Below are 24,776 nucleotides of genomic sequence, written 5' to 3'. Positions count from 1 at the left end.
AGCCAGAAATGTCAGCGGATGTCTGCAGGTACTCTTATGCTGACAATGTTGCCCACAAATTCATAACCTTGTATCATCTCCAGGCGTTGCCTCTTCTGTCTCTATTCTGCATTTTTCCAAGAGTTGATATAAGTGGATTTATTCTGTGAAGCAAAACCTAGACAATTGTTAAAGGTTATAAAGGGACACAGCTGATGTTTCTGTTGGCAAACTCCTGTACAGCCTTCTCTCGTTACACTCCTCCGCTATCATCAAGGTTAATTAAAAATTTCACCATGGCTTCACACAGTTTTTCGAGCCACCTCCGGAAAAATTCCACAAATTGTGTCTCTTCCTCTCTTTCCCCTCTCACTCCACTCCAGTTTCCTCCTCTGCTCTCCCACAAGGGTCCTTTGGCCATCGTTAGAACTTAATGAACTCAGTTTAATAATCAAAGCGAATTAGTGAGAGTTCGACACTGGCATCGCCGTATCCTGCAGGCATAGTGGGTCCGGCTCTTCCTCGTGTTTGAAATAAGCATGCATTTAATGTGTTGTTCCCATTGTGTTCCCCGTGTCCCGCACTCTGCTGTCACGGCAACATAATGGGATGTTCCACATATTTCCCTAATTAGTTTCGGAGTGTGTTCATTAGACTTAGCAGATTTAGTTAACTTATGTATCTCACAATGTCCCAATTCCCCCAAGTACACTGATGTCTGGGTGATAAGTCATCGCTGTCTGCACACGATAATGAGGCATACTTTTTGACAGTGTCATATTTTGCTCTCAATGCAAAGCAGAGTTAAGCACCATATCAGGTATTAGCGCTCATATGTCTTCCAATCTCTTTCAGGCTTAAATGCACTACAATTAATTACGTTTACATTCTTTGTTGGTTTTGTAAATGGATTTTAGACCGCTATCTTTATGATGACTACTTAAACATGTCAGGGTTCATTCCTCCTTTCAAGCTTGGATCACAGCCTGATTTGAAAGCCTTCACTGTGGCATCGTCCCTCGAGTTTAACACATGGTCTCTCTGTCACTTTCCCTCAGCCAGCCATGGTATTGGAAATTATTCAGTATTAGCGTGCACAGAGCCTGGTGGACTTGGGGTGATACTCCCTTGCATCCAGGTGTCACGTCCAAATAGAACTAAATTAGCTGTCACCAAGGCGAGGCTTGGGAGCTGCCGTTATGCCTCGGAGAAGATCTTCTTTTCACCGGGTCTCTGCTCAGCGCCAAGTCGATGCGAGGCAACAAGTCATTATAGCTGCAAGAAATAAAGAAGCACAATATCATTTGAGCCAAATGACTTTCTTTTTTCTGATGATGAATTACCACCACAGAAATGCACATACTGACTCACAGCATCACTGTGAAATCACCTGCTGAGTGTAGTATGGCTTAAAGAAAGCTGAAGAATTTGCTATTTGGTTTGAATCTGCTGTTTCTCCAGCAGCAGACAGTTGCCCTCTCATTATCTAAGGGCCGACGTTATGTGTGCAGAGCTGTACTCATTACCAGCAGAAGAGCCCAAGGGAAGGGGCAGATTGGCACAGTCTCCAGACAACAGGGTCACACAGCCTGTCTTTAAAGGTGTATGCCTCTCAAATTCACCACTCCACCATTTTCATAGATTTAGACAATTCATAGACAATTTACCAATCATGATACATCGCTGAACTTTTTCTTATGAAACTCTGCTTTCCTTATTCTTACACGATTTCTTTTAGGTGAAAAAGTGGAGAAAATGATCCAATTATTGTTTTTCCTCTTTAATTTGACAAAGTGTCTGAAGTAAAAACACAGATTAAAGTGCAACATTTATAGTACAAGTCCCAGAGTCTGAAAAACTCGGTAGAAGTCAATAATCATTAGCGAGAAGCTGAAGAAATGGTATGAGGCTTTAGTGACCCCCAGTGGTCAAACTGAGTAGCACAAACAATGATTTTATAGAATACAGTATTTATTATAACAATAAGAGAACAATACTGAGAGAAAGGATGAACCTTGAATTAATTAAGATGGCACTGTGTATACTTTGCATTTAGAGTACATTACATGCATTACAAACACATGTAGCTTGACTCACAGTACAACACTGCTACAACAGGTCACGAAACAATAACATGACATGGCCGCAAGATGAAAATAATAAGTAACAATATGATGCCAAGTAACACACAAGCACAAATATTTCACTGAAAGTACCAGTAAGCTGTACAAAACGTTCATTCCTGTCACTCTGTATGACCTGTGTAGTGTTTGACACAATAAATATTAAGAGAAGCTTTGATATGAACCTGGACAAGGATGCAGAGCAACAATAGTTCTGTACATCTGAGGCCACCGACCTTCATTCTGCTGCTGTAATCAGTGGGTCATCATCTTTAATAATAATGACTTGTGATAAACGTCCCTTTTCTCTCCGATTTCCATTTTATGTTTAACATAAGTAACTATTCTCATTGATCAAGAATTGATCAAAACACATTTTGCGCTATTTTCACTGTAAAATACTGCATTCCTTCAGTCAATATTTTTTCTATGTTTAAACTATTTTAAATAGGGAACTAATTTCCTAGCTGAACTACTCAAAGTTCATTTAAAAAAGTGAGAAATGCTCATTGCCATGATTGTCACTCTTCTGTGAAATATAACACTGCAGTATTGTTACTGCATCTTTGCTATGTCCTGTAGCTGAATCCAAAAACTCAGTACACCCCAAAAACCTCATTATTGGTGACTGTCATACTGACTTTTTTTTAATTGCCTGTGTACCATTATCATTCAAACACCTTGACTGCCTATGTGCATTGTATCCTACTTATATCACATGATGCCAAATTGTTTGGGTGTTTATACCAGTAAAATACTTGCACTGTTCAGGACCAATAACTCATTGGATCCAGATTTATACATGTTGCCAAAGGGGGCAGCAGCAGTCTCCCTAGAAGACGGAGAGTGTATGAATGTGTCTAGGAGGAGGAGTCCTCCTCCACAGGGTGGAGAGCGTGCCTCTTGAGCAGTGTCCTTAGTATCTCCACCTCACGCTCTGCCTCCTTCAGCTTCCTACGTATCACCTCATTGGCTGTCTGGAGCCTCTCGTTGTCCTGGAAAAGACAGAAGATTTATATGACGTATAGTAAATGTCAGGCATTTTTGTTAGGAGGGAAAAAAATGAAACTTGCTCCTGATACTCACTGATTCCAAAGATTCATAGGTGGGTTTGTTCTCCTCTTCTGGCTCTTTAGGCTTTTGAGCAACAGATGCTCTGTTTTCCCACTTGGCACAGTGTCGCTGTTTTCTCTGGGGCACCGGGCTGGGACATGGGGTGAGTGTAGGCGTTGCTGGGACCAGCAGAGCTGGCTGAAGGCGGCTGGCCTCAGGGGATGCAGAGCAGAGTTGGGGTCCCTCCGTCTGGGTGCCACTATGGACCTTCCGAGGCCTTGTGTAGGAGATGACTGGGGAGTCTGGGCTCCAGTCTTTGCTGTCATCTGGCGGGTAGGGGAAAGGACATCCTTCGGAGCCTGGAGAGTATTATCATTATCAATAATGATTTGAAATGAGACAAATGGAAAGAGCAGATTGTTAATCATGATGTACTCAACTGTCTCCTTTTTCAGCTTTTTATCAAAATCATGTATTAAAGGAGAATACTAACGTGATATCGACGCAACCAACAACCCCAAAACAAAATGACTCAATTCAGTATGCAATGAAATACAAGTGAAAAAAAATCCCCATATGACCAAATGGCATGTCACAAAGACTCATTGTGTGTGTCTTGGTGTTTCAATCCACACTAAGTAAAATCGAAAGTTTTTCTGATCTGAATAAAGTGGCCTTCTCACAGCAGGGGGTGCGGCTTCAGTATTACTGTAAGTGAAACGACTCCTAATGACAGCTGGTGGGTAATCTCCCTGACAGTAGACCCTGTGCTCTTGACTTGTTTTCTTGTAAAATCGTGTAACTTCTGCCTTTTGATTGTTGTCTGTACGGCAGACAGTGATTACAGGAAATCAAATACTAAGTTGATGAACACGTGCCTTAACCACGCTGTTTCGAGGCGGCACCTGTCGTAGAGACTTACCGAATGTTACATGCCTGTTATTGTCTTCAAAGTTCAGGTGAGAGTGTGCATCTGTGGAAACGTTATGTGAAAGAAATGTATTTGTTGTGGCTGCGTGATGAATGACACTGGTGTGTGTGTGTGTCAATGCTCCCCATCACCCAAACCCACCCTCTGAAGGGCCCACGGTGCCAGGCGTAGTGCTCGCCGTCGGACTGTCGATTGTGTTCATCATTTTAGTGTTCTTCTTGCACTCAAACGCCACCTGGTCCTTGCACAGCTTGTGGCAGTTCATCCCACAGTCTAAACAGCCAAAAGAATGCACAACATGTCAGAACAGGAACTAGCAGAACTAGTCTCACATCTACAAACTACTGCTGCCTTCTCTTTGAACACTACCTCTTCTGCAAATGCAACTCTCAGACCTTTGCATGCTTACCGATAGGCAAAAGAAATAGCTCAGATGTGTTTGGGGACGGGGGAGGGGGGAAAAAACTGTGGTTCTGGCTGCAGATTCTTTTTTTCGTGCGCTGCAAGGTTCAGCTAGCTGTGTGCAACACAGTAAAACCACACTACACCGTCTTAAGATAGCTTCACTTTAACTGCTCACACAAGACAATGTGTGTATCATTTCTAAGCCTGATACTGACCCACATTTGGCCAAAGAAGAAAGACACGCCTAAGTTGCACAAGATAGAGTGCAATAATCACCTCTGCATCTGTAGCCTTGCTTGATGACACCCCACAACTGTGAAGAAGAATATGTAGACTGTAGTAAAAGCAAAACTAAAAACAAGACTATAACATAGCAGTTCAAGCAGTTTCTATATTTAACCATACATTGAGTTTGTGTGGCGACTTACAAATCCTGAGCAGTTGTCACAGAAGGTTGGTTTCATGTAAGTGGTCTCCTGGAAGCTGTGGACAAATCCAAGACCCAGTTTGGAGCAGATGACACTCGCCCGCATGAAATAGGCTGTGATCTCCTCTCTGCTGATGAGGCCTTCCCTGGACAACCAGAACACACACACACATAACTTTTAAAAGAGGAAATGAAGCTGTAAATGAGCAGTATACTGTTTATATGGGAAACCTCTTATTTTAATGTTTGGTAATGTCTGACCTGACCTGACCTGATTTATTTGGCCTTCCTCTGGTGGTGAAATGGTTTTAACACTATACCACTTCCGTCATTGTGTAATGCAAAAACAATACCATCAACTATGGTTGTTTTCATGTTTAAGTCTTAATGAGGGATCACATGCTTTTCTGTGGGTTCCATTGAACATGAGAAATATAACAGTGAATATTTACTGGCGGGGGCTATGGTTAATCCTGCAGCTGTTTTATGTTTCCTGTTGCTACACTCATCACTACAAATACACTTTTTTTTTCTCTTTCTCTCCACTGAAATCAGAATCATGACCTCAGAGCGTGTGCGTGACTTGTCAAACAAACTCACTTCTCTTTGTCCATGAGACAGAAGGAAAACGGAAAGCTAGCTGCAATTTTCTCAAATTCCACTTGAGAGATGAAGCCGTTCTCGTCATGATCGTAGTTCTTAAACACGGACTGTGAAAGACAAATGGCAAATACCGTAGTTGCGAGACTATTAGTGCATAATAGCTGCAAGAGCAGGCTGTCAAAGCAGCAGCATCCAGAAGAATAGTTGCAATAAATGATTATGGTTGTATAACAGCATTGCTGAGTAGCTACGTGGAGGCTACATTTGAAGAAGGAAGTACTTACGTCCACCATTCTCTGCACATGTTTGCTGATGGTTCGGGGGTCAGGTTTTGGAGCCACTCCTGGTGCCCAATCCACAACCATTGGAGGTCTAGAGGGGGTGGCTGGCTGATAGAAAATGAATTAGTCATTAAAAAAACATGCATTGTATTACATGAGCAATTCTGTAACACTAAATCTATGAACAGCCTTCAGAAGCTTATCCTTTAAGAAAAAAAGCTGAGTTATGCTTAGAAGGGCATTTATTATTCTCTTTCTTGCTGAAAGTGAAATAAGAAGATAGATACCAGTCTCATGTTTGTAGAAAGCAGCCAGCTAGCTTAGCATAGCTTAAAGCATGAAAACGGGTAGTCTTGCTCTGGCTAAAGGTAATTCTTTGCCTCTGGACTTTACATTTTTGTAGGAAATAAACATAGGAGGTAGTCCATGTTAATAAGGTTATTTAATGAGCTTTAAAGGTGCTGGTAAGGGGATTTTGCATTCAGACAGAACCAGGCTAACTGTTGACAGTCTTTAACATAAGCTAAGCTAACATGCTGTGCTGCCTGTAGCTTCATATTTCTGAGAGTGGGCTCAATTACCTTATCTAAATCTCCACAAGAAAATAAGTGTTTCCCAAAATGTCATACTATTTCTTTAAGCAGGAATCGGCTTTTTTCTCCTAATAATGTTATTTAACTTTAACTGTGTTTCCAATCTGAAAGCTAAGCTAGCCAGCGGCTGCTGTAGCTTCCTATTTAGCATGCAAACACGAAATTGGTTAGCTGGTAAACGTTTGTTAACTTAAAGTGTCTGCTTTTATCACTCACAGGTGCTTTACAGTTCTTGGGTTCCCTGGTGTAAGACAGTTCATAGATCTCATCCTCAGAGTAGTAAAGGTCCAAGGACAGCTGTAGGGGAGGAGGGAACGCATGTCAGCACATTATAAAGGTAAACAGAGTACATATCTCAGTATATCTAGATGTTTCTCCTTGAAACATGTTTTGACGAGGGCAGTATTAGGTCACAGGGTAACTGCTATCTCTAAGTGGGCATTCTGTTGTTCAAGTACGATTAAAGCACCGCACACAGATGGCGCAACAATATAGCAATCTGAACTCTCTCTCTTTCACACTCCGTTTGTCACCCACACACTCATAGATCATAGACTCTCATCACACCCACGCAAGCGCGGACAATCCACATGCTGTAACGCTCTCATTTGCATCTGTGCTTGCGTTCAATGTCGTGAATCACACGGAGCTACATAGCAATTTGATTAAAATTGAAATGCAAAGTTGCACTGAATGGTGCATTACCGTCAGCAGATGGACCAGGTCCTTGTTAGCGTCCAGCCTGGGAGGGATTTGCTGGAGCTGGATCAGCTCATTAATGTGGCTGTAGAGAGCCTGGAGCTTCTGAACATTCACCTTGTTGTCCTCCACGTAGTCTGACATGGCCTCGTTGACCGAAATCAGATCTTTGAGGTGGACGCCCAGGATAGGGATTTTAAAACCTGTGCACCTGTTGTAAGCTTGCCTATAGTTGTCATAGTTTCTGCAGGAGGACAGCAGGTCGGTCATCTCGTTCAGTACCTGGGGAGAGAATGGATGTTTTATTTTTGTGAGGATGTTTTGGCTCATATCAGCTGGCCAACATGGTGGCAGTTGTCACTTACCTTGTTGACCTCACTGGGTACATGTGAGGTGGTGTCCTTTAGTCTGGAGATGGAGCTGTGACAAAGCCCTCCCACCACCGCCATTAGTGTGTTGTAATTGTGCATTAGATGTAGATTCTGGTGGACGCACACACACAAAAAAGCACACGTGTGTCCGAGAACACACATAAACACACACAATTAAACTTGTTCAAGGTATCCCTGGTTATATAATCCACAAAACTGCAGTTATATAAGCCACTTATATTGTTGGCTTTTTCTTTCTGCGCTATGATATCACACTCTTTTTTTGGAAGTGCTTTCCCCTCTTTTTTCAGTCCTCAATATTCGTGCTTTCACTGGAGCATTATGGTGTAAAATCTGTTTCCACACCGGGAGTTTGGAGGTTGACAGCAGTGAGCAGCAGAAGACTGGTGCATTAGTGTAACGGTGTGAGAGGTCCTCCAGAGAAGGCTAACAAGGCTGCCTAACGGCTCCCTGAAGCCAGCGCTTCTCAGCAGACTGCAGGCGGCTTCACTTCAGACGGGGTTTTACTAAGCAAGGTCTACACTCACGAGTCATTTCTCTCTTTTCCACTTCCACAAACTCCTCGCTGTCTAAGTGTGTTACACTTGACGACGCCATTAGCTTGCATTCAGTTAATCTATTGGTCAAATCTTTGGAAAGGCTTAAAGCCCGCAGCAGAGCTGTTGAGAATCTGTGAATATGCATTATGCAATTATATATTATTTATATCTATAATATGAATAATATTATATATTTTATATATATATATATATATATATATATATATATATATATATATATATATATATATATATATATAATGCTGTTCAGAGTATGACAATAGGCAGTCATCAGTGAGATAAAGTGCATGAACAATAGCACTTAGATGTTTGCGGTGGAAATGTGTCACGTAGAGTTCCATTTTTCTACAGACGGTGTAAGTCGTAGTGAGCGGTAGATAAAACCACTACCTTTGCCACGTGGATGAACTTGGTGAAAACCTCAGCTCTCAGCTGAGCGGTCGGCCTGCTCAGCACCATCAGCTGAACCCACTGGGAGACACCATTACACAGGGCGATGGAACGCTCCATCACAGGGATGTCCTTCATGCAGCAGCTTCGAATGTAATTCTGGTAGTCTACAAACTGACGGGGAGAGAAGCATTAACTGCTGCACGGAAACTGCAAGGCTGTGGAGAGGAAAATACCTAATGGTTTTTCTGTTTACGGAGATGCATGTCAAATACACCAATCATCAACATGCAAACGATAAACTAACTTTTAGAGTGTATACTCACTGATATCCTGCAGAACGACTTGAATTCCAGGAAGGTGAGATGCTCAGCCAGCTCAATGGGCTCCAGGTGATCAAAAAGCAGAGAGACCTTCCTCTTTTTACTGCTGTTAGCTTTGATCTTCTGGCTGGCCTTCCAAGACCAGTCCCGTTCATTTCTGGAACACACCATCGAACATAGCACAACCCCATTTACACTCAGCAAAGGTTAACAAACAGCTTGAGTTCATGAATTGGAAAATTACAGCTTCAGACATTGTTGGATATATCATACAATTAATTTGTGTTGAAATGCGCTCATCAATATGCTGAATTATGTATATTTTGACATTTATACTAACTTTACATTTGAGGTGCAGCCATGAATTTTGGATTTCAATAAAGCCTCAATGCTATACTGCTCCCAATTCAAAGTCTGTATTCGTAATCGTGACTGAAAAACTAACTGAGTGTCATGTAGGCCTAATGTCTCAGTTGCCAGCTGGTCAGAGATTAACACTTACATCCATTTGGTCTCTAGGAGAGAGCAAAGATGCTCCTGTCCCTGCTCACTGATCAGCTCTCGGAACTGGTCCAGGCTGTCTGACAAGCTGTGGTGCAACCGGAACATCATCCAGAATTCCTGGATCCAATGCCTGGAGGTTTTGAGATGATGCCATGAGACCCATACAGAAACAACCCATTAAAGGTAGGCTATTACAGTGGGTCGGGGTGTTAACCTTACCTGATGAGGTAGCATATCCTCTGGCATTCGGTCGGCTGCTCATTGTCCAGCGCTATTTTAAACGTAAGGGCTTTGGTTAAGGAACTGATGTTGACTGATTGTGATTAGAAACCTGAGTAAAGTGTGGTTTTATTGGCTCAACAACACTTTTATTTACGTCAAAATAGCTTGTCGGTAAATGTGCAGCTTGTCGACATTGATTGTGACAGGTATGTTGTGAGTAAATAATGAGCATATGTGTATTATGTACAGCAGGGTTTCTTTTCTACAAACAACTCATTAATAAAAACTGCAGCAACTAAACGAAAAGGCAAACAGAAGTGGCATTTGGTAATGTGGGAGGAGGCGACTGCATGAGGCAAAACTCTGATGAGCATCACTGAATGAATCATTCTGGCATAGAGAAGTAAGTGAATAACAAGCTGTGCAAAGAGGAACACACAATCAATACCTCAGGCAATGTAGAGCAACTGTTGATTAATGTGAACTGTTTATTGGTAGCTCTCTAAAGATGCTTTAATCATTGATGTCAGCCCATAACAATATAATAATAATAATAATAATAATAATAATGATAAGGTCGCTCCACCTTCCATTTTGCACATGTTCACCACAAAACACTGCCCTATCAATACAGTGCACACAAAAGCATTTCTTTATTATATAAAGCCGCTCTTGTAAACAGTCTGACACTATAGCTCTCAATTGGCAGAAATCAGCTTGAAGTGATGCATATTAAAAAAAAGGCTAATTGCGTCATGGGAGCACAAGAACTGCCCACGCAATCCCAAGGCCATACTGTGATGAAGACTGTTAATGACCCCGGCGTCTCTTGCCTCATCCTATAACCTACACTCTGAATTTATTTGATGTCCTTTTAGGTCTTCGGCTCATAACGAGGGGGTTAAAAATAGCAGATGGGGCATTTGGCGTTGCATGCTCTGACGTGGGTACGCGTGAACAGGAGCCTCTTTAAGCAGTAGAGTGTCTGTGTTTATATATAGTTGAAGAGGACGTGAATGTGAACGAGGCAGAGGTAATTAACACCTGAAACCCTGAGGTTGCTCACCGGGAGCCAGCAGGCTCCTCTGAGAGTCTTTGTGCCGTTTCCTGAATGGTAGTCTACATTACAGGCCCTTCACTCAACTCACAACACTACAAAACACATCTTGTTGTTTGTTTCCTCTGGGTGTGAAGTGGGAAAAACGAAAGAAACAGAATCAAACATTTTGAAAGATACCAGATATGCAATGGTTATAGACTGTTATTGCATGGGATACGGGGCCCATGATGGAGGGAACACAGGCAGGGATGTACAGCAAGTGACAGCAGGAGTAAAGATGAGCTGCCACTTCACATTTTACACTGACAGCTACAGGCTGCATTGTAAGCCAAATACAAGCTTGACTGCCTGTTGCTGTTGACAACCAAAGGAAGGCAGCACACAGAGCCAGTGATGTGATCCTGTGTTACAGTTAGTTCTCAGAATTGGCCGGTGCATTGTTTGAATCGTCTGTCTGCGTTGAGAGAGTGGTTCTAGCGTTATGTCAGCCTGTTGAAGGATATAGAGTGGTGAGCTTGTCTAGCAGATCACTGGAGGAGATGTGGATACGGTGCATGGTCAGGGTGATGTTCAACAGGTGGCTGCTCCCACACAGGCGGCCATCCGAGTCTGCAAGACAAGATGCGCATGCTTGAATTTACCCTCATTGCTACAAAGTGGAAAGAAAAAAGAAAAAAAAAACGCCTGTGGCCAGACAGCCCCTGATAATAAATGTTGCATCAAAGGTGATACAAGGTTTCCATTGTTTAGGTGGTATTACACATAACATGTGAGTTTCACTTTGCAGCCGCCATTGCTCTGCTTTTACAAAGCAAAGTGGTTTGAATTCTAAAGCTACTGCTGCGCTAATGGACTAAAAATAAATCAGTCAACTTTTTAAAGGATAAGGCTGACATGACAAAGATGACATCGATGGATAGACAGAGGGTTAGGTTAACCAGCTAAAACACCAACTGGTGCATACACTATAACACACATTTCGTCATACTCTCCAGCACAGACCCCTTTTCTAAAGATTTGCCCTTTCCTGTGACGGTGTGAACCTCTGTGGCTTGCTTGTCTCACTACCTTTTTCGCTTCCTTTTTCCTTGTGTGTATATCTCATTTCCTCCCTTTGTCACCAGACCACCTTTTCTTATCTTGGTTGGCTGATGCTACGCTACAACAGATATCTTATAACCCACGGAGTGATAAACATTCTTGTCGAGCATTGACAAAAAAAATGTAATATCTTGTACACATGGGGGCTCATAACATCCCAATGCCAGGCCTGTCTTTTAATGTCAGAAAACACATTTTTCCTGGCCACTTAAGCAAAGTAACACACCACTTATCTTAAAACCACAGCTACGTGCAGTCATTTAACGGTTGGCATAAAGAGGAAGTAATGTAATTGCATCTTTTAAGCTATTATCAATATACAGTATCATGGGGCGTTTTAGACGGCTTAGATCCTCCTCCAACAATCTGTAGAGATTGAATCCATTGTGCTGCAAATCCAAAGAGCAAGAAACATTTGTCAGTTCTCAAGCTGAGAATTGCTTCCCTTTAAGCTTTGCCAGTATCATGACACCATCAAGGACATCAGGCATCTGTGGGCCCACTTTTAAACCGTATCACCTTGGAAATACCTCGGACGCCATGGCAACATGTTTTCTAATCTTTGTTATCGGTAAGCAACCTACCGCTCCAGCTGCAGCTGACTAATCCAGCCCTCATATCCTGCATGGGGTGTGTGTCTGTTTGTAACACACAGCCTGTACCAGCCGAAGCCAGTGAATATCAAATACTTCACCAGCCAAGTCAATAATAGAGGTGAAGAGAAGTGAAACAATGCTGAGCAATTCATGTAACATGACTGAGAAAGCAGGAAACCTTTGATGAAGTTAAGATATGTACATAAATCAAGACCCACTTCTTCTGTGGTAAACTCAGTTATAAGTTTTACTAAAATGATCAGCTTACACTTATATTTAAGTTCCAACAATCAGGTGTGAATCAGCCATAGTCAGACCGATGGCAAACAGGAAGTCATGACTCTCCATCAGGTAAACAATTGCTCCATCCTTTTTTTTCACAACTTTCCAACCACTAAGCCTCCCCGTACAGGGTTAATTGCAGAAGGAAATCCCCTCTGCTGCTCTGTTCCTGACTGGAAAATTAGGAAAGCTGCTGCCTGCTGGAACTGCGTGATCCTGGTGGAAAACATAGCCAAGGGCACGCCGCGCCTGGCCCACTTTTAAGGTTATCTTAAACATTCATCAGCCGCTCTAAACCTGCTTGTCCCTTTTCCTTGTTTTGACAGAGCTGGATGGTCTCTTTGTTTTAGAGTAATCCAAGTCAGATGCAGGATGATGGTTATCTTTCTGTAGTCTGAACAAATACGTCCCTTATAATCAGGACGCAGTGATTCCCAGAGATACTTGTACCCCAGGGAGCACCTATGTAGTTACCAGGGGTACATCCAAGGATTGTGGAATTGTCTGACTTTATAGAATTAAAGTTTGTGATATATAAAATGTATCCCCATAGCTATAAGCCTATAACACTGGACACCACATGATAATGAGTGTGTGAAAGTAGCGTATGTGTATATATATATATATAGTTTACCCCACAGACATCTGTCTCTATGCGTTACATTAACACTCATCTGATGATTACAACTGTATATTAAACTTTTGCACATCACCTGATCAATATTTTTGAATTCCTCATTCTAAATCCTCATTCTAAAAACAGTTAAATTGTCCATATTTGTATAGTATTTTTATATAAATTTAAATGTTTTACTGTAAATGTTTACATTTTTATATTTTTCACTTTTTACTTTTTACTTTGCCAATATTTTCATTTCCTCTTTATGTATTTATTGTATTTGCTAAACACAGAGGCAAAAGTCTTGTAACCAAATTGGCCATAAACCTTACTTTGATTCTGAAATAGTTAACTACAAGTAATGATTAAATGTTTGAAACATCCAGCTTCTGCCACTCCAAGTGGTAATAGAATAAATGCAAAGACCATCAATTATATATCTACAATTCTATTCTATAAGAAATGATTGAAACAACCACACCATGTTTAAATCCACTTTGATATCATTAATCGTATATTATCAGCCAACGTAAAATCACTTAAAATGAACACATTTGGAATACGATGATGTTGATGAAGGAGCACTTCTCACACGACTGTGGTGTACGTCTGGTCGGGAACCACTGCTTTAGAGTTTGAAGGATTTCTATCAGGCCAACAGAAAAGTTCTCACTGCAAGAATGATAGTTTGATTTCTTAAATAAATTATATTTAGTAAAAAGAAAATCTGCAGACACACAAATGAACTGTAAAAAGAAACAAACAAAAAAAACTAAATATATATGAATAAGGTTGGCACTGGACATGTTCAGAGCATGCGGTGTGGTCCAGGGAGAGTGATGATGTCAACAGCTATTGATCCACAGCTCATAGTGCTCTGCATTTCAAAGACTGGTCAGCATCTGAGGACCACTGTTAGGGGAGCTGACCTTTCAGCTCAGCCAGGCTTGAAGCCGCCATCAGGTAATCCTTCAAATAGCTCTTACGTTCACTCTCACATTTGAAAAGGTGGCAGGACTCGCGGACCTCAGGGGTTCGCCTGTGATGTGGGCCAGGAGGAGCGAGACCATTTTCCATTTTATCAGCAGAAGTTGTCCACGGAAAACCCCAGTCATAACACATTGTACTCGGTGAGATACCGACTTGAGCGTGTGTGTGTGGTGGGGGGGGGGGATGTCTCACATTTTGCAGAGTGCTATTACTTTTCCAAGCAAGAGTTCAGATGGTGCTACGATACTGTACCAAAGGGTTGCTTAATTCTCCTCCTCCTGATTAATTCAGTTTCCTTTCAGAATCTGAAATGTGTCCTTAATACCCACTTTTACCTCTCCACGGATAAATGTAGTTATGGGATGTCATTTTATGCGCAGCCCATTGTAACGCCTCTCCATTGCTCTGGCTCCATTTGTGTAACCAGGCAACGGCAATTTGAAAGCTTGTCTCATCAGAGACGCAATCACCATAACTCTGAGAGCACTCCAGACAACTTGATGAAGCCAATGATCATTACTTGATTGATCCAGCTACAGCCTACTCAATCACTGCTGTCCTTTTTTCATTTAAAAAACCCTCTGTATATCCTTCACACAGTTAGAAATTGATACTGACACATTAACTGATAAATACAGTGCAGCCGATCATTGCAGAAACATAAGAAATCATAATACATGCAAATCATTATATAAAGTTTTTCATAAATCTGACAATGGGGCTGATTTCATCTTCAAAACATAAAATCCTAAATCAAACAAAAAGAAATTCAACTGGGTCATGAAATCCAACTCCCTAATGCACTCCTTTCCATTAGAGGCCAGTCCAAACTTGTTCTGCAGCAAAATGCCAGACTTCTTTGGAAATTAATTTATGATGCCACAGCAACTAGGGCTGATTGTCTTATTGTTTCTCAATAACAAAGACAAGTTTTGCAGAAAACCTTAGTTGAACTTAGAGAAAACCTTCACAAAAATGGCAGTGTTACACAAACACAGACCAAGAACACGTACACACCCCGCTGCAGTATCCAATTAACACTCAACACCGGTGCCAAGGCAGGTCAGCGTGGACTTACCGAAGGGCTGCAGACAGGCCTGGATGATTTCCTCCCAGCTCCCCCCTTTTGTTAGGGGACCCAGGGACATCATTGCTTTGCCGGGGGCGGTTGGGGCCGGGCAGGGTTTGTGGAACCTGTGAGGACGGCCCGGAGGAGAAACTCTAGACCTGGAGCTGCATCCTGGAGTCACTCTCCTTGAGAAACACCAAACGCAAGAGAGGGCTTGTTGTAATGAAAGTCTATTTGCCTATGCGGATGTGTGGTGTTTGTGCGCACACGTGTTCCGAACCATAATCGTCGGAGACCACAGATATGACACATGAAACGACCTATGTCACAAGGAATCGGAGCCATTGTTTGAATTTAAGAGCTTCCCCTGGAATTCAGCTATTCATTGTTCTCCTTCCCTTCCCTTTGACTTTGGGGAAATGCCGGTTGATTGCGGACATCCAGTTTGAACTGTTGAGCGATCAGTAAACAAGAAGGAATTTGTTCGAAACATGCAACAGTTTCGCATCAAGATGTGCGTAAAGTATGGCCGTTTTACGCACCATCTCGGCACAAATTGCGAAACGTCTGTTTATTTTCTACTAAGAACAGTCACTAACACAATTATGATGAGTGATATAATGACATTATTAATGAATAAGTGCGCCTATTTCACCACACAGGAGAAACTCTTGATTTAAAAAAAAAAAAAAAAAAAACAGGAAAAGATTCTGACTTACGCATCGTCCTTTCCCTTTTCGTCCGACGTTACACTCTCAGGTTGGTTGTTTTCTTTTTGACATCCCATGGCGAGGTACTGGGCGACGAGCGGCTGAACTAGGCTGTCCATCTGTGTTCTCCTCGATGGGAGCATTGCATCGCTCTGTTCGGCTCGGTGCGCCTCCGCGGTCTCAGCAGCATTGTGCTGACTAGTCAATGGACGTTACACAATTAAGAGTCACCCAGCTTGTCTGCGAGTGGGCGGCCGTGATGCCGGGCTTGTCACTCACACAGAGTGAGCTCTGCTGGCAACTCCACCAAACGTTCTGCATTTCTTACTTCGCAACTTAAATTAAATAAGTAGTTTGGTGGAGTCTCTTCTGATTGGAAGAGCCAACGAAATGAGAAGCAGTTAATACATTTTTACTGGCATCTCAATCATTTGAATGTAATAAGGATTAGTAATTGGATCATAGATTTAAGTCTCCACGACTGCACCTTTCTGTCCCACATTAAATCATATTCGGCAACCAAAAATAAAAAAAAATCTCATTAGATTTACACATGTCTCTCTTTGAGGACATTTTTTGGAAAATCTGTGGGATGTGATCCCTCTTGTAGTTTACTAAAACCTTTGTTTGTGCAGACTGCTGAACAGGAACAGGGTGGACCTTCCTCTAAAGATAACAGTGGTTGTAGGTTCCATTGGGGTTTATATGGTGGGATACATTGTAGCCTACTGTAGGTGGTCCAGAGAGGATGTTTCCTGAAGTCTTTCGACTGCTTGAAGAAGAGTCTTATCACACTTGGAGCACAGAGCTTTGTGAGAAGGGATCCATGTAGACATTATACCAACAAATAACAACACAGTAAATTAGTTAACATTTAACTAAATGGGGGGGATTTTACATTTTGACTCATAAACTACACCTGGTGTTTTTAGACTCATTTCCTCAAAGAAGGAATGCTGTGCAAACACACCAGAATCAGCAGTATGCTGTAACAGATCATGTAAAAACCCTTACATTTGATTTAATTATCAATTATATTATTTTACATAAAACATCCAGTTTTTTTGCGTAGCACAGCACACCATGGCACAAATAAAATAAGGTGCATTGACTGATTCTGAGTTGGCTCTGTGCCCTCAGGTGCCCTCCCTTTGATAAGGTGCCTCCCAGTGTGCTGTCCTCTCATGAGCAGTAGCTTGAGTTCATGTGTTTCCACAGGCAGGGTGAAGTCATGAGGACCTGTGTGTTAGCAGCTGGCAACTTCTGATAAGATAGCTTGTCTGCACCCGTTTCTGTGTCAATGCTGTTATCAGACCAGTCAGTGATGCCTTAAGCCTGCCCCCATGTGGCCCATCTAAATCTGGTTTAATTTATATGACATTGAGCCTACTATACAACATAACAATTGCACACAACTTGTGTGATGTGTTATGAAATGAGTGACACAGCATACATTCCTGTTTGTTTCTACATTTTATTTAAGATTTTTACACTCTGACTGACTTCATGTCAAGTTAGAAATGTAAACGCTTTGTAGGAACATAATCTCTGAATGAGTCAACAATGGGAATGTTAAAATAAAGCAACAAAAACTTTGAATCAGCATTTAAATCTTTTGCATTTGTCAATTTATTTGAAACTATTTGGCTAGCATCTGTTTGTCTAACTGGTCAGACTGAACACAACTCCATTGAATACATACATCACTCCAAAACCTCTCATGCATCAGTTTTTATTCCACTGGGAGGCACCAAAGAGGGATATTTACCAAACTATTCTCATAGTAACGTTAGTTCAATCACAAAAATATGATATTGTGCAGTTTTCAGAGTATATAATTAAATATATCTTAGTCTTTACCTAATTAAGACCTTTTACTGCTTTTTTTTGTTTGATGGCTCATATAGTGTTAGCCATATGGGCTACATACTGGATGTCCATGGTTGCCAGGGATGAGGAAGTTGAGTATGAAATTAACGAGAAGCTTTTGAACGCAACATTGACCTTATACGTAACGGTTACAACCCATCATTTAAGTCGTAGAAGAAGAAGTCAACACGCACAAGCGTCGTTAATTATATGCGCCTCGTGGATTCAGCGTTAGCGCTCCGGCTATTAGCTAGCTTACTTTGAGTGGCTAGCCTAGCTAGTTGTTGCTGTGGCTAATGGAAACGCGTCGACAGACTCATACTTCTAAGATAGCGGCTTGACTGTTTTTCATTTGCTTAAAACGACTCCTAAATTAGAAGTACGTGACTTCAAGATGGCTGTGGACGATGTCCACTTCCTGAATATCCTCAAGGGAAAACGCATCAAACTGACCCTCAAGACGTCATCGTACCTCGGAGTCATCAAACGTATCAATCCCAACAAGACGTTGGTTTTGGCGGACGGTTAGAATAAAGTGTATTTTTGTATAGTTAGCATAGTATAGATATGTTAACTCGATAATTGGTTCAGTCATTAGTAAGAGTAACATTAACCCCGATGTTAACTTGTGTCTGTTTCAGTTAGTGGCAATAATGGCTTTAAATATCCTGGCTCAAAAATGTTCTTCGGGCATGAGATTATAAATGGTGAGTTGATTCACGACTGAAAAGTGAAGTCTGGAATTAATATTTTCTTAGATTTGAAAATATTTAGATTAAAAGTTTTGACTTCTGACCCGACGTTTTTGTATGATTTAATTAACAGTGGAATTTATCGATGAAAAACACACTGGCAGTGGGTAAGTAACAGCAAGCAATGTTGTCATTGTGACAGCACACTGCACTGGCCTTGAACCGTAACATACGATGTGTTGCGCAGAAATATTCGCGACCCCAGACTTGAAGAGCATTTGAGTGTGGAACGGTTTCAGCCATACAGGAAGATAAACACATTGGGTGAGTATGATCATTAATTAGTGTATTCACTAAAGCTATATTCATATTCAAGCTTCAGCATAGTTCCAGCTTCAAATTCATCTATTCCAATCTGAAATCACTATTGAGAGGATCCTTTTTCCTAGATGATAATGAAGATGAAGAGGAGTATGTCAACTTTGTAGTCATTGATGAGTTTCATGAGAAGTTTGGGGCTGCTGTAAGTTGGCTTTTAAGTTCCTTTTCTGTTGCATACATCTTTAATTAACTTACATTACATGATTTTCAGAATCCAAGTCTATGTGAACATTGTATAATGGTGGGGACCTCTCTGTAAAACTCTTAATAATGTCTTGTGGACCTATCCATTAGGTGATGCACATCAAGAAGCAGCATGTGATAGGTGTGGGAGCTGATGGACTCGAGGTATTTAAGCATGGGAAACTGTGTTGGCTGCAGGTGAGAAGTTCTGCAATTCTGCTTTTTTGAGTCGGTCCTCCTGTCCCTCTTATCTTCTCGTTCTCTTCGCCACAATAAGAAAACTGATCTTCATTCATCTAGATCGCCACTAAAAACAAGGTGTACCTGTTTGACATCCTGTTGCTCGGGGCTCAAGCCTTTAAAAATGGTCTTTCCATGATCCTGGAAAATAAGCACATACTGAAGGTAAGTATTCTAAAACTAGACTAGAAATACTGTTCAGTCACTAATGATTATTATCAAAACATTAATGTTGATTGTACAGGTCATCCATGACTGCAGAGCCCTTGCTGGTTGTCTGATGGCTCTGTTTGGAGTAAAGCTTACCAACATCTTTGATACGCAGGTACGTGTGTACGGTGGCCAACCTTCTCTATGTGTAGGTGAGCTTGCTTATATCCTGCTGTTCTTTCTACGTGTGTTTAGGTGGCGGATAGCATGTGCTTCTATTCCAAGACTGGAGGTCTCCTTCCTAACAGAGTCAGTACTCTGCAGGAGGTGGTGAGTCTCTATCTAAAGGTGCCCTCCTCTCAACTCGTATCCCTTCAGATGAAGTCGCAGCTCACCAAGGTACTGTAGACGGTCTCATCCATGATGGTTTTATTTACCGTACAGTGGCATCGATAGGTGTGTGTTGTGTGTGTGTCTTTTACAGGAAGAAAGGGAGATGTGGTACAAGCGGCCCTGTCCAGTACCCTTGCTTAAGGTGATTGCTCTGTCAGTGATCCACCTTCAGCCTCTCAGACTGATGCTGCTGGATACTCTCATGATGGACTACATGGCCCTGGTGGATTCATACCTCAACAGCAGCTTCTACCAACCTGATGAGTTGGAGCATGTCAGCATGGTGAGTGATTCACATATGGGCCAATTGCCAGGGCAAATAGTCTGCCTTTGATTGCAAAATGTGTCTTTGGTGGATTTAAAAATCAGGCATTGCGTGTTAAAATTGTTTTTCTACTTTGAACATTTTTACTTGCTATTCACCGGGTACAGTTTGTGACCAATCAAGGAAAAGCAAAACGGCATTTCTGTATCTAGCAGGCTTCTGATGTAGCTGTGTGTTTTGCTGCTTGTTACACTGGTCTGCTGCTATTTATAAATTCGATCCAGAGATTTATTTTTAATAACCATTTGTCATTTTGGCCAAATTGTTTGAATCAATGTTTGTTTTAACACTACATTCACAATTCACAGCACAGACTAAGTGCATTTCTCTGCATGTATCTGGGCAAGATATCAATATTGTACTATGAGACTAGATATCGTAATAGGGCATGGATATTGTCTTCGGATATATGATCTCATTTTCTGAACTTGTTGGACTTTTCTAGCTGTTCAATTATTTGCCCTTACACCTGTAGTCATTATATTACAGTGTTTCCCCTAGAATTTTTTTCAGGCCCGGTGGTCCCCACCGAAAAAACCCTAGACAGACGAGACGTGTGGGATGGTGTATTGGTGCAGTTGGATTAAGTCAGGTGGCACAGCAAGCAGTCTGCAATTCTGCAATTATTATATTTGCATTCAACATTTTTGTTCAACCAGAGTGTATTCAAGATCACAAGGAGAGAGTGACTTATTAAGGTGCTGGTTGATGGAAATGATCAGGGTCCAGAAAAATATGGCTGGAAAATGATGAGCATCACATTAATAGCTACAGATACTGTAAAACACTACAACGACATATGAGTGCATATATTGTCTTATTTTATCAAGTAAAATATAAGTTATAGATTTACTCAACAGCAGTTAACTCAAAGTTCCACATCTTATCAAAAACAATCCTCCCCCCCGGGGAGGGGGGGCAAACGGGCTTTGGCCGGTTGTACATACGTCATCACGTCCTAATACTACACACACATGGCGTGATGTTGTTTTTAAGGAGCGCCGTCTCTGCTTATATTTCTCGACAACACTCGACCTGCATCAGCGCATGTGCGCACGAGCGGATCTGTGCGAGCAGACAGCGCGAGCGCAGCGGGTTTTGGACGGAGACACACGGCGGCATTATTATTATGTAAAAATAAATAATAATAATGTAATAAAATAAATATTATGGACCCTATGGACCGGTTGGTAGGGGAAACACTGATATTGACATTATTGATTGTTTATCAGAAATGCCATTATGTAAATATTTGAGGTGGCAGTGCTTTAAGTACAAAAGGGAATTTCATGCTAAAAACTGATAGCTGAACCTTCAAATTATGTTTCTATTTCATTGAATGAGGCTTGTAGATCTTGTCCCCAGTGTCTTACATCAACATTGTGTTAGGAAGTCTCTTTGGAGCCAGAATGGACAGAAGCAACAATAGTGGCAACACAGAACTGGTTCACTGTATTGACTTGGTGGAGAGGGGGGCGCTATTCTAAAACACATTCATTGGTCTACAAACGGTCTACCTGTTTGCATCCTCAGGAGAGTGTGTTGGAGTTGCCCAGAGAGCTCAGGAAGCTGGAGCAAATGCGTCTTGAGCGGCGGGAGTGGGCTACCGACCACTATCCTGTCACAGAGCAAGGTCTGTTGGTTCGCTTCAACCCCCGAACCAAGTCTCCATCCCAGACCTCACCTGCAGCAGAGGACCACAGCCAGACAAAGGCAGGTTTCTGTGAACCTGCAACCGTGGAACCCCCCTCACCAATGGACCCATTACTTTACAAGTCACCCACAAGCCCCCCAACAGTCAACAATGTTTTGTCTGTGGCTTCTCATATCTCTCCTGACCCAGCAGATCAGGCTCCGGTCCCAGCCACTATATCAGACCTGCGGAAGGACATTTCTGTTAACAGTCCCGTGTCTCTAGGTGGAGGCAGAGGCCGCACATTACTACTGATGGACACAATGGGTAGAGGAAGGCCCCTTGGGAAAGAGCAGTCATCTCTCCCAGTCTTACCTGCCATAGGAAGAGGCTTCCTTCCCCAAAAATCACAAGAGCAGATTCCCAGAGAGCTCAGTGGGGACATGATAACGCCTCCTTCTGGCCACAGCCATATTCCAGCCCCAGAAGTGATGTCCCAGCGCTAACGACCTGCCAAAGGAAATTTTTACAAGTAGTTCAACACTGCAGTCAGTCTCATCTTCACTCCTGTAGTCATTTAGGACTTTCAGGTATTAAAGCAAGTGATATAAAGACATACATCACAGATGCTTGCTGTTCCTTTGTTTAGTTCTTAAAGTGACCAGTAGATGGCAGTAAATATTATGTTTTGAGAGGTTTGTTTGATACCTGGGTTTTGGAAATAAATATTTTAGTTGTTTCGATGTTGCGTGGCAGTTTTTGCCAATTCATTTGTATAGTTTGTGCCTAGCTTTGATTTCTTTTGTTTCTGCATTTTGCACTTCACAATTTAGTTTTAATTGAGTCATAATCAATTGCATTCTTAGCTGTAACATCTCGATAAGTTATGGTTTTCACAAGTTAACTGTTTATAATTGTTTGAGTTTCAGCAAATAGCCTTGGCTGTAATAAAACTCCAATTAAAAACAGTTCCATGTGTTCCAAGTGTGGTTAATTTCTGGTCAGCTTGGTTCTGTGTTGCAGTTAATTGATTGTGGAAAAACAGTGGCTGGCATTGATGGATGTGTTGTTAATTGAGCAAAAACATTGCTTGCTGATACTATTACAGACGACCAAAGAAAACTGTCAGACAGGCTGAACAGTGACACTGACTCTTCAGCATCAGTCATTGTCAACACAGGTGGCTGTCGCCTGCCATGTTCTACAAAATCAGATCTTACCCATCTAATATGCTGTTTTAATGGGATGTGCAGACTTTGCAGAGGCCCTTCGCAGCCATTTTGCCTGCATCATCAGAGGTTGTTGCCTGGGATCAAAACAAAGCACGGACACAAAAGCAGGGCATTGCTGCATGGCGAACAGGCCCCATATGAATCACATCCTTTTGCTATGGTTTTATACATGCAGAGGCTTGGGTCCTTTCCAGCGCTCTCTAATTGAAAGTGTGAAAACGATAAAATAGGATTTTAATTAACTGGGAGGCAGCCCTGCACAAAGCCCTGCATCTCTCTTAGCAACTGGCTCCTCCTCAGCTTCTGCTGAACACAGGCAGGATGCTTCCTCCCCGTATGCCTCCTTTAACCCTTTGAAATGCTGCTGTTCAATCTGTATGTCCGTGTGTTCATCAGACACATGGTCTTAAAGCTGGTTTCCCTGACTTTATCTTTGAACTGTTGCAGTCAAATCTTCCAAAAGTTAAATACATCTCTACGACTTTATATGTAGACTTAACTGTATTAACTTGTTCTGTATTACTTGTAGGATTTATTTCAGTCTTGAATGGCTACAGAGGGGGAGGGGAGGGGGGATGTCTCTGTGGAGGACAAGCTCCTGTCATTGACAACCAGATTGGGGCTCTTATTTTAGAGGACCTTGCATTTCCTCTCCGTCACAATAATGCCTTATGTGCAGCACTTCCTGTTTCTCAGGCCTGGGAGGAAGGAACAGGGTGCTTGTCACACGGTAGTCACCGCTTCCTCCCTCCCTCCCACACTCCCCCTGCTCGCAAACTTCAGACAGTGTTGTGTCCTTCAGAGGGGAAAGATGACTGCACCTTCGGCATCACAGCAGGATGCTGCCAGGCTATTTTTAGACTCAAGTCGGAAAGGTAGTGCACAGACATAAACAAACTTTAGGATGTCCAGCTGTGTTGATTTAGCATCCAAAAATGGTGGTTCAACTGTTTAAGGCCAATTATTGTTTTGACTGAGCAGTGGGAACCTGGAGGCCTGCTGTTTGCTCAAGGTGTAATGGAAATAGGTCGGCCATAAACAATGATTATCACTCAAATATTACACGGGTTTTCGGACTGTACTGCACACAAAGGTAGAGACGTTTTGCCTAATCACGGGTCATTTCTGTACCATTAGGCAACCACACGGTTTAAATACCCAACAAAGCCACCTGGACACGCGCCACACTGCATTATTGATCACCTCGGCTCGTGGCATCCTTCTGACAGCCCCAAAAACAAAGGTATTGTGTCCCCCTACCCTACCCTCTTATTTACTTTCCACCATATTACTGTCGCACTCCAGGGGCTCCGGTTCCCAACAACACCAAAGCAACATGTTATTCATAACAGGCCAAAGCTCCTTTAGCAACCATTCCTCCTCTTGGTGAGTGTTAAGCTACAGATTTGTTCATAATTAATAGGCTTTTGCTAATTATTAAGAATGGAGGCATAATTCACCAAAACTACTCCCATTAAAGGCACCTTGTTGGGATTGTCGTGTTTGCCGGTTTGCAACCCTAAGCACAATTAAATGAATCATGGAGTTTGCTGACTAAGTGCACGTTCATGTTACGGTGCATTTCTCCGTTAATGCTGAAAGCAGGGGAATGCACTGGACTGTCAATAATCAGATTGTTTGTGAACCCTTTAAATTTGTCCTCATGGTTGAGTCCTGCCACGTGAGGTGTTTCTTAGCTAATTACTAGCCTCATTTCTGCAGAGAGTTGCTTGAGGTGGCAGACTTTGGCCAGAAGCGACCTCTTT

General features: G+C 42.0%; 2 protein-coding genes across 2 annotated transcripts; one reads left to right on the top strand and one right to left on the bottom strand.

The window, feature by feature from the left end:
• Positions 1-2,558: 2,558 nt before the first annotated feature.
• LOC311016200 (RAS guanyl-releasing protein 1-like) lies at positions 2,559-16,141 on the bottom strand. The gene is made up of 17 exons (XM_084013774.1): positions 15,922-16,141; positions 15,212-15,387; positions 11,049-11,154; positions 9,483-9,545; positions 9,262-9,393; positions 8,763-8,916; positions 8,437-8,610; positions 7,460-7,576; positions 7,101-7,376; positions 6,612-6,692; positions 5,806-5,910; positions 5,519-5,628; positions 4,920-5,064; positions 4,768-4,804; positions 4,228-4,359; positions 3,189-3,514; positions 2,559-3,097 (listed from the first exon to the last, which is right to left on the bottom strand). Exons 1-17 carry the CDS (start codon positions 16,053-16,055, stop codon positions 2,963-2,965), a joined length of 2,403 nt encoding a protein of 800 aa, XP_083869900.1. The 5' UTR covers positions 16,056-16,141; the 3' UTR covers positions 2,559-2,962.
• A 1,837-nt stretch (positions 16,142-17,978) lies between these two features.
• exd1 (exonuclease 3'-5' domain containing 1) lies at positions 17,979-22,670 on the top strand. Its single transcript, XM_084013308.1, has 11 exons — positions 17,979-18,305; positions 18,423-18,488; positions 18,607-18,640; positions 18,721-18,797; positions 18,923-18,996; positions 19,149-19,235; positions 19,338-19,442; positions 19,522-19,602; positions 19,683-19,826; positions 19,912-20,103; positions 21,679-22,670. The coding sequence occupies exons 1-11, from the start codon at positions 18,176-18,178 to the stop codon at positions 22,282-22,284; spliced, it is 1,596 nt and encodes a 531-aa protein (XP_083869434.1). The 5' UTR covers positions 17,979-18,175; the 3' UTR covers positions 22,285-22,670.
• The last annotated feature ends 2,106 nt before the right edge of the window (positions 22,671-24,776 follow it).

This window comes from Eutrigla gurnardus (genome assembly GCF_963514095.1).
Source record: "Eutrigla gurnardus genome assembly, chromosome: 7".
In the NCBI taxonomy this organism is placed as follows: domain Eukaryota; kingdom Metazoa; phylum Chordata; class Actinopteri; order Perciformes; family Triglidae; genus Eutrigla; species Eutrigla gurnardus.
Note: the sequence above shows the minus strand (reverse complement) of the source record. Positions and strands in the feature narration are given on the sequence as shown.